The sequence below is a fragment of the Odontomachus brunneus genome, unplaced genomic scaffold (assembly GCF_010583005.1).
Source record: "Odontomachus brunneus isolate Ranch 3 - 2012 unplaced genomic scaffold, Obru_v1 Obru_scaffold_097, whole genome shotgun sequence".
Taxonomy (NCBI): domain Eukaryota; kingdom Metazoa; phylum Arthropoda; class Insecta; order Hymenoptera; family Formicidae; genus Odontomachus; species Odontomachus brunneus.
Genome location: NW_022639547.1, coordinates 363,284 through 378,199, shown reverse-complemented (window position 1 = coordinate 378,199; position 14,916 = coordinate 363,284). Strand labels below are relative to the sequence as shown.

The 14,916-nt window shown below is 37.3% G+C and overlaps 3 protein-coding genes across 13 annotated transcripts; 1 reads left to right on the top strand and 2 right to left on the bottom strand.

Annotated features, from left to right (window-relative positions):
• Positions 1-406: 406 nt before the first annotated feature.
• On the bottom strand, positions 407-7,949 carry LOC116848595 (tetratricopeptide repeat protein 7B). 7 transcript variants are annotated; one of them, XM_032824856.1, is made up of 15 exons: positions 7,572-7,949; positions 6,821-6,972; positions 6,531-6,699; positions 5,998-6,081; positions 5,337-5,489; positions 5,096-5,225; positions 4,491-4,627; positions 4,128-4,408; positions 3,854-4,042; positions 3,562-3,740; positions 2,845-3,284; positions 2,291-2,529; positions 2,054-2,158; positions 1,590-1,681; positions 407-920 (listed from the first exon to the last, which is right to left on the bottom strand). In XM_032824856.1, the coding sequence occupies exons 1-15, from the start codon at positions 7,693-7,695 to the stop codon at positions 788-790; spliced, it is 2,607 nt and encodes an 868-aa protein (XP_032680747.1). In that variant the 5' UTR covers positions 7,696-7,949; the 3' UTR covers positions 407-787. The 7 variants fall into 7 exon arrangements, with proteins under 7 accessions (XP_032680747.1, XP_032680744.1, XP_032680746.1 ...); XM_032824853.1 differs by having other exon boundaries at positions 5,307-5,489; positions 7,572-7,948; XM_032824855.1 differs by having other exon boundaries at positions 5,307-5,489; positions 5,998-6,060; positions 7,572-7,948.
• A 304-nt stretch (positions 7,950-8,253) lies between these two features.
• Positions 8,254-10,565, bottom strand: LOC116848597 (KICSTOR complex protein kaptin-like). 2 transcript variants are annotated; one of them, XM_032824861.1, is made up of 7 exons: positions 10,069-10,565; positions 9,720-9,982; positions 9,459-9,625; positions 9,202-9,374; positions 9,027-9,099; positions 8,632-8,923; positions 8,254-8,546 (listed from the first exon to the last, which is right to left on the bottom strand). In XM_032824861.1, the coding sequence occupies exons 1-7, from the start codon at positions 10,274-10,276 to the stop codon at positions 8,481-8,483; spliced, it is 1,242 nt and encodes a 413-aa protein (XP_032680752.1). In that variant the 5' UTR covers positions 10,277-10,565; the 3' UTR covers positions 8,254-8,480. The 2 variants fall into 2 exon arrangements, with proteins under 2 accessions (XP_032680752.1, XP_032680751.1); XM_032824860.1 differs by having other exon boundaries at positions 9,027-9,105; positions 10,069-10,563.
• Positions 10,566-10,747: 182 nt separating this feature from the next.
• LOC116848598 (annexin B9) lies at positions 10,748-14,875 on the top strand. Of its 4 annotated transcripts, none has more exons than XM_032824863.1 (7): positions 10,748-10,911; positions 11,251-11,322; positions 11,832-12,213; positions 12,291-12,443; positions 12,522-12,695; positions 13,911-14,092; positions 14,173-14,875. In XM_032824863.1, exons 2-7 carry the CDS (start codon positions 11,293-11,295, stop codon positions 14,224-14,226), a joined length of 975 nt encoding a protein of 324 aa, XP_032680754.1. In that variant the 5' UTR covers positions 10,748-10,911; positions 11,251-11,292; the 3' UTR covers positions 14,227-14,875. The 4 variants fall into 4 exon arrangements, with proteins under 4 accessions (XP_032680754.1, XP_032680755.1, XP_032680757.1 ...); XM_032824864.1 differs by having other exon boundaries at positions 10,793-10,948; XM_032824866.1 differs by lacking the exon at positions 10,748-10,911 and adding an exon at positions 10,996-11,085.
• The last annotated feature ends 41 nt before the right edge of the window (positions 14,876-14,916 follow it).

Genomic DNA, 14,916 nt, shown 5'->3' with positions numbered 1-14,916 from the left:
GTGCTTGCGCATCGCGCAAATTGGGGCATCACGTATGCGCACTGTCGTCCGCGATAAATTTGCGCAGTCATCCCGTTCGATGCGCGCACCATATAAACGCAACGGATCGGATTATCGAAATAACGATTCTCGCGATATTCGTCCGCGGGATAGATACCGGGAGAGCGAGCGAGCGAGAAAGAAAGAGAGACAGAGAGAGAGAGAGGCGCGCACAATCACAACCCTCCGAAGGAAGCCAATTAGACGTTCTGTGATATGGTTCGATTATCTCTCCGAGATCTTTGGCATGCGGTTTGGGCTATAGAGAGGTGCACGCGATATTTCATAGGAAATCTTTTTCTTCTTTTCCCTACGTATCATATGGCGTTAGATCGCTGACCCACACAGTTACGAACGTCTATAAAGCTCTGGAGAGGTAAGACTTTATTTGGATTTATTACATCAATCGTCTTTCGTTAAACTATATATTTATACAATCAAAGTAATTTCTTTGTTTCTTTTAACAATGAGTTTGTACAATAGTACAACGTGTCCAGGTACTATTGACGGGAAGGCAAGGAAATGCCCGCGATGTAGAGAAAGACAGAGAGAGATAGGGACAGAGAAAGACAGACAGAGAGAGAGAGAGAGAGAGAGAGAGAGAGAGAGAGAGAGAGAGAGAAATAGGGACACAGAAAGACAGAGAGAGAGAGAGAGAAAAAGAAACAGAGAGAGAAAGAGAGAGAGAAACAAAGAAAAATAGATTGTGATTTCACCGAATTTTATCCTAGGAAATTAGAGGCTTGAATCACTCGAAGGTCACCGGTATCGACAGAATCGGTAAGATGGGATTCGTGGTCTCGACTTCCAACGCCGTCGCCATGCAGTCGCTGGCCGCCTCCACCTCGCCCAACGATTCCAACACCACTCCCAGATTATACCTGAAACACGGACGTTCTTCGTATCTTCTATAATAATCTTCATAACGTTAAACATAGTTCGAAAGTAGGACGATATGCGTGCTCGGTCTCATTAAAAGCGAGCGGTACATTGAACAGTCGGTTTCTTATCGAGCCATACTGCGATGTGATTTATCGTGACGATTTTTAAGATTATATGAATTGTGGATATATTTATGTGTGTGTGTGTGTGTGTATATAACGCCGTAATGAATTATCGAGATGTGTTCTCGTAGTGAAATCGTAAACAGCAAGTGACTCTTTGTTCGTTGTTGTGTGATAATAAATCTTAGGTGAGATAATATGTCTTAATAAATCGTATTATTTCGCCCTTTGAGTTCTGGCGCGTATCTTCAAGGACACGATATATAATATAAAAATATCTTCAATGATCTAATACATCATTTGATAGGGCGTTTTTGAAGCTAGTGATAGTTTATCTTGAAAAAAGAAGCAATTAAATTTTTGTCAATTTTCTCATTACCTATAATAGAATTTCAATTTCTTCCTAATGTAACCACTTTCCAAATCAAACTTTTCAAACACTATTTACACAGATTGTCCTTTTATTAAAATATTAAATTCCTAAGATAAAAGAACCAAGGAATTTAGAAGTAAAAATAAAGATTAAAGTAAAGTTTTATATAATACCAGGTTTGATGGGAATTCGGATCGATCTTCGCAGCGTCTCTCAAGGTTTTCTCAGCCAGTCTCTGGCTACCCAAATAGTGATAAATCAGACCCTGCAAATGTGTCGATAATTAGATACTGAACCGACATATATTTATCGCACTTAGCAATCGTACAAGATTTACACGAAGAGAACATTATAACTTTCTTTCATATGGAATTCTTTCCAGCTATCATATTTTCCAGTAGCACAGGGATAGAGACCCAGTGAATTTCATCTTGCTAAAGAACATGATAAATTTTTTAATAGGAGACTTCGATCTCCAAGATATAAATAACTAACGTGAAACGCGCGCGTAAGGATAATAAATTTAGTTAGAATGTCGATATGTTCCTCGGTTAAAGACTTTTACAATACTTTTTATCACAAAATTCTCTCAGTGTACGTTCCTGAAAGTTAGTCGATTCGACGTAACGATCGTTACCAAGTGTTGTAGACTCTTTATGTGCGATGGATTGATCGACACGGCATTTTGGTAGCATTGCTTCGCTTCCGTATACTCGAGCTTGTATTCGTGCAGAAGGCCACGCTGTAAAGAGATAAATACTTTTGATGATTTCTTTTTATCATATACGACCATCTTCGTTAATCTTATAATTTCATTACTGAATTCTCGAGAAACGCTGAATTTACAAGAAGATAAGACGACACGAGCTATTACCGTATACATGATGTGATGGCTCAATGGGAAAATATTGGTGGCCTCTTGGAGAGACAAAACAGCGCCATTTGGTTGGTCCAAGATAAGGAAAACCTCGGTAAGTAAGAGCCAGATTTGTAGTTGCAGCAGCCATGCCCTCTGCGGCCCTGGTTTTGGTGTGAATGAGCTAATTGACGAGGCAACTTCGGAAAGGGCTTGCTCGACTCTCGAAGCAGCTAGTGATTGTGCATGCAGAGAACCTATTGGAACGTCGTAGTTTTGTAGGATTAGTCAATCCGGGAGACTATCGGAGGGGCTTGTTCTATCTGACGTTGCAATTAATTAGATTTTAGTCTAATCGCAAAACGCTGGAGTGCGCTATTAGATGGAGACACAGCGGGTGAGGTCTCTTCTTTTCTGACAAGGTGTGATTTCAGCTTTCAAACGTTATGAAATTGCGAGTCACGAGTCTACGCAACGTTATTCGATCAGCGTCGATTTAGTCTCGATTATTCAGCATTAATTTTTACTTCGCATTAAGTTAGCCTCGCTAGAGCGATGCGCCGGATACTCACTGGAGTCTTTGTCGGACATCTCCGATGTGTAAAGCTGAAAGACGCTTCTGGTCTCGCTGCGCTTCTCGCTCTGCTGTTCATTGCAATTGACGTTCGTCTGATCCTCGTAGAGAGTCTTCCAGAGGTGCAACATATGGCTGATGGTGTACAGCGCGTCGACGCCGCCGATACTGCGCAATTCGAGATGCGCCTTCACGTAGAGGAAATTCAAGTTGTCCGGATACTCCTCCAGCACACTGTTGATCACGTGCAACGCCTCTGAATACTGCTTGTGAGCCGACAAGAGTAACGCGAATAAATGCAATGACGGAATGTGTTCTGCTCGTAGATTCAGTGCGATTTTCACGTGAACGATGGCGTCGGCGATCTGCCGGTTTATCGCATACTCATGTGCCAGGTAATATTCTGCCAAATGATCGTTCGGATCGCACTGTTGTGCTCTGTTTAAAAAGACGATATTCCATTAATTATTAAAGAAGGTTTCCTGCGGTGACATTTATTCTTAACCCTTTGAGTCCCGTTTTTTATTGCAGAAATGTAATATTTTAATAAAGGGAGACAACAGATATAGGGGAGAGAGCATAAAAGTTTCATTTGGAAGTGGCTTCAGCAGAAAAAAAATTTCATTATAAAAAATGAGAAAATATTGATAAAAATTCAGTCTCAAGTATATACGCCGGGATTCAAAGGGTTAATGCAGTCTTGCCGGAAATATACTTCTGAAAGCAATCCAACGCGGTGTTTGTGTGATGCACTTTGTCCTGTTTCACAATCGTGTTCGCAGATAGCATACTGTGACCGATTCCTATATACAAATGGCATCTGGACTGCATTCCCTGCGGACTTGCCGTTTCTCGTTGAAGCGCCTTCTGGCTCCATTCGATGCCTTCATTTATCTGTTTCGAGTCATCTTTACGATTATTTCTCTTTCTTTCCTTCTTTCTTCCTTTCTCACGCACTTAAGTATACATAAAGACAAATTTGTAAACAAGAGTGTAAATTTGCTTACCATGTTTAACTGCTCATAGCACAGCCTTGCGGCCAACAGACAAGGCATTACTTTCTGCGGGGACAGTCTGGCGACTACTTTCAAAACTCTATACGCATGCATGTATCTTCCCATACTGATCAGACATAACGCGTACTGCGTCCATATATGCGCTTCCTCGTGCGAGAACTTCATCGCTCTCTCGAAAGACTGCAAGAATGCAAGATAAGATGACACGTTGGTTATTCCAAGTAATATGAGCGCATAGCGTTGAGTAATGACTGCGTATACCAACCTCGAACAAAAGATCCACTTGACTCCATCTAACGACGACAACTGTCAGCAAGTCATAAACGGCGGTGGCATTCTCGAACGCGTGTATCCTCGCCTCCTTAAATTCAGGCGATTGACTGAGAACAGCGTCTCTCACCGCCATCGCCTCGCTGATCAGCAACAACAGAATCATCTCCTCGTACTCGTTTTTCGGGACAAACATGTTAGGTCCTGCGTACTTCTTCGGTTTCCACGGCGAACTGCTACCCGAGTAATGATTCACTCTTCTGCTGCTTACAGTGGCTGCGAAAGCGATACCGCTATGAAATCATATCATTCGTTCGTTTGGGAAAGAGATCGCCTTGCGTTTCACATGTTATCGTACCTATCGTGTCGGTTGGATCCTCCGGTGGCTTGTAGCCGGCACCGCTTATTCCGCGCAGCAACACCTCCGCCAATTGTCTCGTAAGCGTCACTCGTAAACTCTGAGTAGTCGTGGACTCGACAGCAGATAAAACTTCCCTGTGAAATGAGAATGGAAGCTATCAATCGACAGTTATTGCTATGAGTGTGTGCATAGATTAAGTAAATAGCGTTGTGGATGAGACTAGATCTTGAAATTAATAAACTGACGATAATGAAGTATGTATGTATACAGGATAAGGCACTAACGCGTAGACAGATGAATATTTCTAAAGGTATCTCTATATGTAGAGGGTGTCGCTACGAAATCATGGTGTATAGATGGATTATATCAAACTGAATACAAAAGTCCCCTACCATTATGCAAAGAACATATGGATTTTCTAGTTAATAATTAAAGAAGATTGACGAACGATTACGTGTTAATGTTTTACCAATCTTCTTTGATTAATAACTAAAAAATCTACATGTTATTTGTAAAATGATAGAAGCAGATTTTTTGTTTAGTTTGTGATAAAACCCACAACTCTGTAGCGAATTATCGGCCTGTACAATTGACATGCATACCTGTAACGATGGACAGCGGCTTGTATATTGCCGGTTTGAATATATAATATCGGTGCTCTTTGCAGTGCAGTCTCCAAGATGGGGCCGACGTTCTTTGTGGTGCAAACTGGGGATTGTGTGGAATATGTACCTGAAAACGTGAAAATAGTAATATTAGAACAGGAAAGTGATACATATATTCGTGTCTCGCGACAAAACACCGGATGATCACCTGTGTTATTCGTATTTATAGTAGATATACCATTCTGTTGTTGCATGGCAATTTTATCTTGCTCTTGCAGATACACCAACGTCAGATCGCCAGAGATCTCGTAACACTTGATTATCTGTTCATGCCATTCTGCGATTTTGTATTTTGACTTAGAGTTTGGTGGCAGTCTTTCCAGGCAAAGACCTAGATAAATGTTGAAAGTTACAGATCAATCGTCAGTCGGGAATTATCAACATATTTGACACATGAGTGCAGAAATTATATGTACAAAAAAAACTTAGTCTTTGTAGTGGTCACGAATGTGTAATAAGATACTTTATGGAATTTATAGTTTCATCCCACTTTCCGTTAATAAGGGCCCTCACATCACGTATTAGCCCCGAATCTTCCACAACATTACTGATCTAGTCACATTTTCGACAAAATCGAGCAGATAAAAGTGAAGGAAGCGAAAATGAATTTTCCTTCGATTTTATTTCGGTATTAAACAATATATTCTAATAACATACTAAATATTAGATAACATGCTGATGAGAGAAACATGTGTGCTATTGAAGAAATTTAATCACAGAAGCATGTGCAGGCACGCTATTCTACATTTTAAAGTGAGAATTACGTTAGAAGGTGCGATATATGTTGACGTGCATTATCAAATAATCGTAAGCGGAATGAAGCAAATAAGCATACAAACCTTTGATCGCATAGGATTCTGCTATAATGCGCAGTCTTCGGCAGGACAAATGTTTGTCTGTGTCTAAAGTAAATCTTTCTTTCTCTAAATCATACACAGGCCATAGTAATAAATGAATACTGGACTCAGAAATTTTCGAATTAAATAAATGCGTCTAATTAACTTGTTACTAGGTGAAACTAGTGCATAAAGATACTAATAGGAGAAAGAATGTATGCAGTAGAACTTTCAATATACTCAACTTAAAATTATGCTATTTGTTATGGATTGTCTGTACTCAACACAAAAAATATCTTACACATCAAACGTGTATATATATATATATATAGATATAAATATATGGTTAATCATGTAAAATCATATAACTATGTAACAAAAAGACTGACTACTGTTAAGGGAGAGAAACACAGAACTATCAAGCAAGCTGTTATGTGTACTTCTTCACTAATAATATGCAATAAATATTGTACTAATATGTACTACTATTATTAAAAAAAAAAAAGAGAAGGAGTGTAACAGTTAGCAATGCAAACCTTTAATTGCATATGATTCTGCTATAATACGTAAACTTCGACAAGGTAATTGCTTTTCTGTGAGTGTGTCTAGTTCGGCTTGTTGATAATGATGAAGCGCATCTTTGTACATTCCCATTGCGTAATGAAGTTTTCCAAGTAGCAAATGAGCGTCCAGTACAACCAAAGCCTAGAATATTATTAAAAAGAAGATTGAGGATAATACAAATCTACTTTGTATAAGACATTCCTAAGCAATATTCCTTCTTTGATTTTATTTCGGATATTATCTTACTATGACACTGCGATACCTGTTTGTCCTTCTCATTAGCGGCTAACATCAAGTATCTCCGTGTTTCCACCAGCCCATTCCTTGCCTTGATAATATTGGCATCTATTGGTGGAGTTTGTTCTAAAAAACTCTCTAATCTTCCTTCTCCGCATAAGAAATTTGCCAAACACTCTGTTACATAAAATATATACATACATAGCTGTTATAAAATCAATATTAATCTTTTTCCTAATGATTAACTAGAATATATTAACTAGAATTATAAGATTATTGTAACTGCATAGTTATGATGCAAGAAGTAATATTATAAGAGAAAATAATTGTTTGAATTTATTTTGTTAATATGCATGAGAGACTATGTGCATTATATAAACATTATTTTCGTTCTTTCTGTTAATGCAGAATAACAGTTCAAAAGAATCCTGCAAAACAACGTATACTGACGTGTGCAATTCGTAATAACAACGTCAAAGCAAACATCATGTCGATAATTAAATAGAATCAGCGTGACATCTCGTTTGTTGCAAAAAAAATATGTGGCTGTCCTTGATCTTTACATGACATGTTTTTTCTGCTTCTTCCTCTCATTTTTTTCTCGGAGAGCAAAGGCGTTACGAAACGGCGCGGGGACGTCATCGGAATGACAACCATAAGCAACAACTCTCTTCCTTCGAGGATACGTCATCGGTTGTGGCTAATCCTCGGACGAGTCTCCCGCTACGCAGAGACGCGGACGAAAGTAGGCGAATAGAAGGGGAAAGAATATTTACCGTTGCTGGGGTACTGCACTTTTAGGTGTTCCGCCAGCTCTATAACCTTCTTCCAGTTGCCCTCCTCGCGATTCCGATCGATCTCGGACTCGATACGGAGGGTGTGACTCTTCTTGCTCGTCATCGTGATCGTTTACGGTCAACGGCAACGGCGACGGCCGAAATCACCTGGACGCCCCTTCAATCGGTGCCGTGCAAGCACGCGGCGATATATTGATCATCAGTGATGCTTCTTCCTGCGCGATCACGAGCGGCGGTCATTACAAGTCGTGGCGGCTGCCTTCTCACGGCGAAAATTCGCTCTGAATATAGCACCAGATATGACCACCACCGCGGACACGTGCGCGTGGCAAACTGTCACGAACGTCACGTACTATCCCCCCTCACGGATCATGCACACATCAAACATACGTGTGATGTGAAACTGCCCTGTCTCATGGCGGATTCAGATTGTACGCGATGTCCAATGAGAAAACTTGCTGTCTAGGAACTTCAGATAGAGACATTCGTCTTTCCACAAATTTAACAATAGGCTGTTCTTCTGCACTAACTTGCACTATCTACACTTACAATATAATAAATACATCTATATTTGCACTTCCTCTGTTATATTTCTTTCTTTCCAAAACGCAACATACATTTATCTTTGTTTATATATGTTCTTTTAGATATAAAATTCTTATTAAAAAATAATTTGCGTTTTATTAAAAAATATTTTACAAAAAATGCGACATTAACCTAGATGTTACAACAAACATGATTGCATATTGTAAAAGTCTTAAATATATCATATTTAAGACTTTTTCTCCTCCTTGTATGAATCTGACAATAACAGTTTCATCTCAACCAAACTGCTTGTGCGTTAATCTGTATATAAATAATTACCTTAGAATTATTGTAGTTTTCCTTTTACAATACATTAAATAATTTTTTAAAGTGATCTTTCCATTTTGCTCGTATATCCACTATGTTATGCTGTAAAAAGAGAAAAATTGAACATGGATAACATCTATATAAATATATATTTAAATGTGTAGAATTAAAATATATGAAACAACACCTGCAATATATGTACACCACGTTGTGTGAGTACAATCAGTTCCTTCAATCCATCATTTGTTATATCCATGTAACTTATAGAATGTACAGGAGCATCAAATAGCTTCCTAACAGTTAGTTCCCATGTATCATTCACTAATGCATAAATCAAAACTTCTTGATTATAAGTACCAAGCAATATCTCATTTTCGCCATCCATATTTATGTCAGCTATACAACAACACAAAATACAGTCCGACAATTCAGTGCCACTCAAAATTACATCCTGCTTCATCCCATGTTTTAATATATCCCTGATAAAAGATCAGTAATATTATATGCTATACATATATATATTCACTTTGAAATTTTTAAATGCTTAATACTTCAAATATACACAATACATAAACTACTTACTCAAAGATAATAGCATGACTTGTACTTGAAACAACGATATTTAGTTTTGGCATATTTTGCTTGATACATTCTTCTAAAACTTTCCAATTATTTTATTAATTTATTTTTTATATGCCACATACCACACACACACATACATAAAATATCACATATAGAAATATATAAAAATACTTACGATTAGTATCTATAAAGGATGGTTTAACAACAGCATTCTGATGTGGGAATACTGTCACATTGGGCACAGGTTGATCATATCTTAGCAACCAACTTTGAGAAACTTGTAGATCTATCACATTTACTATAGCAACTTTGACTAGACCACATTCACAGCCAACAGCAGTAACTCTCCTAAATTAGCATATTATATATATATATGTGAGAATGTATATTGCACAGATAAGGAAACTGAACAATTTTTTTTATCATACAAACCACTTGTAATTATTGTAATAATAAATATTAATCCATAAAACAATAGCTTGAATGTCATGTAGTTCAGGAAAATACTTTTCAATGGAGGATTCACTATAACCATGGCTCAACTTATCTTCTCTTATCATATGTATTTTATAATCACTACCAGATATCAACCAGACCACCTGTAAATTTTTAATTATTATAAAGAAATAAATATATGTTTCATCATAATTACATATTACTGAAAGAAATTCTGACATTGTTTTATTAAGTTACCTCATGTGCAGAATTTTGTTGTGGTAAAATAGTATGATATAAATGGTAAGGAGTATAAGATAGTTCAACCATAAGACAGTTTTGAGCTATAGCTTCAATTGAAGTACCTTCATCTCCTTCACCATCTACTGCACCTTCTGTATATATATTCAAATATCTTTCAATTGTATCTGCACCAGTTTTAATAATTGTTATTCCTATTACAAAACTATCTGTAGTATCTGACTTATTATAAGCATCGATAGAAATAATTTCTGCACCACCTAAAGCAAACACAAAATTTATATATAAAATTGATGTAGTATACTGTGTAAAAGGATATGTATTTTATAAATATAATTTGTCATACTAGGAATGTACGTAAAGAGCAGTTCCTTCACCATAGGCCTCAGGTTCAAATCTAGCATTAAATGATACTCGCAGGAATATATTTTTCTTTTTAAAGACGCCACCAACAGTTTATTAGCACCATTAGGAGAGCACAGTTTGGTCATCGAATAAATATTTCCTTGCGATGCTAACGGAAACCAATGTGCATCTATTAGATTATTCATCATTGTTCCAACTAAACAAAATATAAAGTTCTGTTTGTGACTTTCTATCTCAGGTTGAGAGAGAGGAGGTTATGTTTGCTATAATCTTCCTCTTCTCTTTCTAAATCTGCTACAATCGACCATTGTAAACATTTATCTTTTTCAAAAAAACTTGTTTTAGTTCCTATGTTTCTTCTTTTCGCTTCCTAATTACCCCATACCACTTTTAAATTCACTACGTTCAATATTTACTCGCTCAGTGTTTGGATTACAACGAATTTCAGGTCGGTCCGAAATTCGACTACGTTCACACGAGATTTAACACGTCACAGAGTAGTGGGAGAATTGGAAAAAGAGAGGAAGTTCGTGTCCTTTATTTTTATTCGTCAATGTAAGATCTCGTCATCACGATAATGCCGAATACGCGAGTCTCCCAATGAAGTTTCACAAAGCCGCTTTCGCAATCGGTACCTTGAGAGAACCACGGATGACGTTATCTACATGAAAGTGGGTGTGCCTGCGCGATTCACTTGCCGGCGTTCGCACAGGTCGGGTCGACTCAGTCCTTCACTACTTGTGTCTCGATTAAAATCCCTCCGGATTTTGTCCCACCGATAACAGAAGCCGGGAGAAGCGGCGAGAAGCAAAAGTAACCGCAGGTTTGTTGATCTCCTCTCAACGTCATTGCGTCTCTCGGTAAGTCTCTTTCTGTCGTTTACCAAAACCGGCCATAGAATTTCGGCTGGTTCACATTGCGACTTGAATGATTCTTACACGAAAATGATCTCCGCTCTTTCTTGCGGCAATGGAAAAACGCGACGGTCGATGTATCGGTAAGATGTATCGCCTAAAATTCTACGAAATCATTATTCATTGTCGGTCTCGTCGACTCACGTGAAGTGTCAAGCCAATAATTACCGAGACCATGAATGTCGATGGCAGGTATGACGCATCATTCCTTTCTTTGTCACGCTCATTGCAATAATTCTATTTGACAGATAATTTCGTGAAGTTCTCCAGCCAAATCGCACCGCAGAAAAATGTCGCAGCAACAATATTACCCGTTCAAGGTATGTAATTTCGTCATATTGTGGAAATGAGGAGTGATAGGTTTGCCGCGGCGATAATTAGTGGCTTTGATCTATTTACGGAACCGCGAGTATCGATCATCCGTATTTTTAACGTTAGCCTAGTTTACAAGTCGATTCGCATTTTGTCGAAGTGTGATTCGTGCGTAAATTTACGTTGAACAAAATTTATTTATTTTCATGCATAACAAGTTTTTGATTATAAAAAAATAATGCATATAATTTTTTAATTTATATAGATATAGTTTTCATCTTTTATGGAAAGATTGTTAAAATTGGGAATTGTCATATATATATATATATAATTATTATATGAAGTTTTTTTTACAATTTTGATTATTTTTAAGAGTATTACATTATATTTATAATATATAATACAATGCAATAATTTCCTTTTTTTTTTTAATTATGAAAGTTCTTGAATATACAGTAGATTTCAAAAGATCTCATAAAACAAATATCTGTAAAAAGAATTATTACAAATTCAACAGTGCACTCCTACTGTGTATCCTGCCGAGCCATTTGATGCAAATGCAGATGCTGCTGTTTTGCGTAAGGCAATGAAAGGTTTCGGCACTGATGAGAAAGCGATCATCGATGTACTTACAAGAAGAGGCATTGTGCAGAGACTGGAGATTGCAGAGGCATTCAAGACTCTGTATGGAAAGGATCTAATTAGTGACTTGAAGAGCGAATTAACTGGGAAGCTGGAAGATGTTGTCGTTGCCCTTATGACCCCACTGCCACATTATTATGCCAAGGAGCTGCACGATGCCGTGACCGGCATGGGTACCGATGAGGAAGCAATTGTTGAGATTTTGTGTACGCTCAGCAACTATGGCATCCGTACAATTGCTGCATTTTACGAGAATTGTAAGACTCTTGTTATTTTACGATCGTTTATACAACTGACGTAGGAGAATTATGCGAAAAAATATCGTTCTTAATAGTGTATAGCAAATCACTGGAAAGCGATCTGAAGGGCGATACGTCGGGTCATTTCAAGAGGTTATTGGTATCTCTGGTGCAAGCGAACCGAGACGAGAATCAGGGAATTGATCACGCCCAAGCAGCTGCTGATGCCCAGGCATTATATGAAGCTGGTATGAGCAGCACTTTCTAAGTGTTTTTTTTAAATATATGAGATGATGTGGTGTTTATTCTCTAATTTTCACACACAGGTGAGAAGCAGTGGGGTACGGACGAGTCTCAATTCAATGCGATTTTAGTGACACGCAGTTACCAACAACTACGACAGACGTTTATCGAGTATGAGAAATTGTCGGGGCATGACATAGAGGTTGCCATAAAGAAAGAATTTTCGGGCAGCATCGAGAAAGGCCTTCTCGGAATAGGTAAGGCCTTCTGTCCACATGGGACAAGTGCATTGATTACATTACATATCTGTAGATTATGTCACGAGTGTTAACATGTCACGTTAACATTCGTATTTGCGGGTCACTTTTAGTTACTAATCTCGTGATGTGACTAGTCCTATGTCTCGTGTCTCTGTCGAACAATAAATGACACATATTTTATCGCGGAAATGATCGTCATAACGGGAAACTAATAGACACTTGCACGATATGATTTGCTTTTTAGTTATGCTCAAGTAAATAATTGTGCGTTTTCCAGTGCGAAATGCAAGCGACACTTGAAGTAGCATACAGTGCGAGGAAATGAGTATAAGCATTTGACGGAATACGAATAACCGTGTCCGATAATGTAAACTTAATATCCAAGAGAACAGAACTTTCCGTGACTCGTGCATCGGTCACACATTTTTATGCTCCTACGAGCTTTCGTAAAGCGATCGAAAAGTATTTTCGCAAGGCGGAGGCAAGTCACCATATTTCAGAGGAACCTTTTCGTAGTATTGATCCCTACTCATTTGTAGAACGATTATCGATGTGATTGTTATTACTAATTTACCGGATCATTTTTAGAATTAGATATTTTCTAACATTCTAGTATACGTATCACATTCGATAACTTTTAGCAAAGTATAAACACATTTCCGAAATTTTACTCGTATTATAATACACTCTGTCCTCCTCTATACGCAGTAATGTGATTTCTTGCTTCTTTGTGACATACCCCAGGAAGATTATATGATACATACGATACCTCCGACTGATAGACAAGTATACACGACGCGCGACATATGCGTCATCTTATTATTATGTAGTAATTACCAAACGGACATTTTGAACTGACTCTGAAATGCATGAAAATGGTGTGGACATTTATCGGACTCTATAACATATCGCAAAATCGGCCCCCGTTGAAACTGCATGGCAAGACTATTAACACATACCATATAAAGTCACTCATACCGCTACATTCATACATTCTATATGCAAATCCAATAGCCACACGAGACCTGGATTGAATACGTTTCAAGTACAGTAGACATCTTAGGGATTTGTAGTATAATTTTGTAGCATGAAAAGAGTATGCCCCTCTGTATCAGTTTAATCATGCTGTTTACATATTTTTATTAATTATATTAATACATTAAGCGTATATAATTACGTTATTATAAATTAACAAATTTGTTTCGTCAACAGTGAAGTGTGTGAAATCAAAGGTTGGATTCTTTGCTGAACGTCTTCATGCCAGTATGCATGGTATAGGTACGAAGGATCGCACTTTGATTCGCATCATTGTGTCTCGAAGCGAAATCGATTTGGGGGACATTAAGAAGGCATTCGAGGAACGCTTTGGAAAATCACTGGAAAGTTGGATAGCTGTGCGTTTTCTAATTTGTTTTTATTCCTCGTATCGCTTAAATTGATTATGACTAACTATTAATGAGTATGTTTGTTACAGGGAGACACCTCTGGTGACTACAAGAAGGCGCTTCTTTCTCTCGTTTCCACATAACTCTGAGGAAGCAATTAAGATTTTGGATGCGGTCTTCGTCATATTGGCGCATAATAATAGTATCTCCAGAAATAAAAGCTATTTGTGTATATCGAGTATATATACGCCTGCACGCGGGCTCCGGCTTAATTGCTTATTGTACTAATGAAAAGGTAGAGTGTATTATGTTGTATTTTCGAATTTTACTTTTATAATGTCTTTTCGAAATCTTTATTTTGTCATATATGTAGAGCAGTTTTAAACTTAAATGTATCGTGTTCTAATCTTGTTTGTGTAATATGCTTAACTCTGCTGTTCTGTTCGTTTTAACTGTACATATTTAGTGCGTTTGAAATTGAATAGACACAGTGATGCCTTTTTTAAACATAATTTTAATTGGATACATCTGTTTGTCTATATTGTACAAATATCTATTTAGAAGTAAAAAATTATAAAATATGTAAATTGATGATTTTGATATCTTCGCACTTTAGATACGAAAATAGATCGCGAATAAATCCAAACAAAACAGCAGAGTTAATTAAATTATATTTTATACATTTCTACTTCTGTTAAAATATATTGAAAAATTTATATAAAGAATCTCATATGTTATATATGTTTATAAAAAAACATTGGGAAATCGAAAATAAAATTAAAGAAAACGATATACTGTATATGTGTTTATATATATTTCCTTAGTTCTTTTAT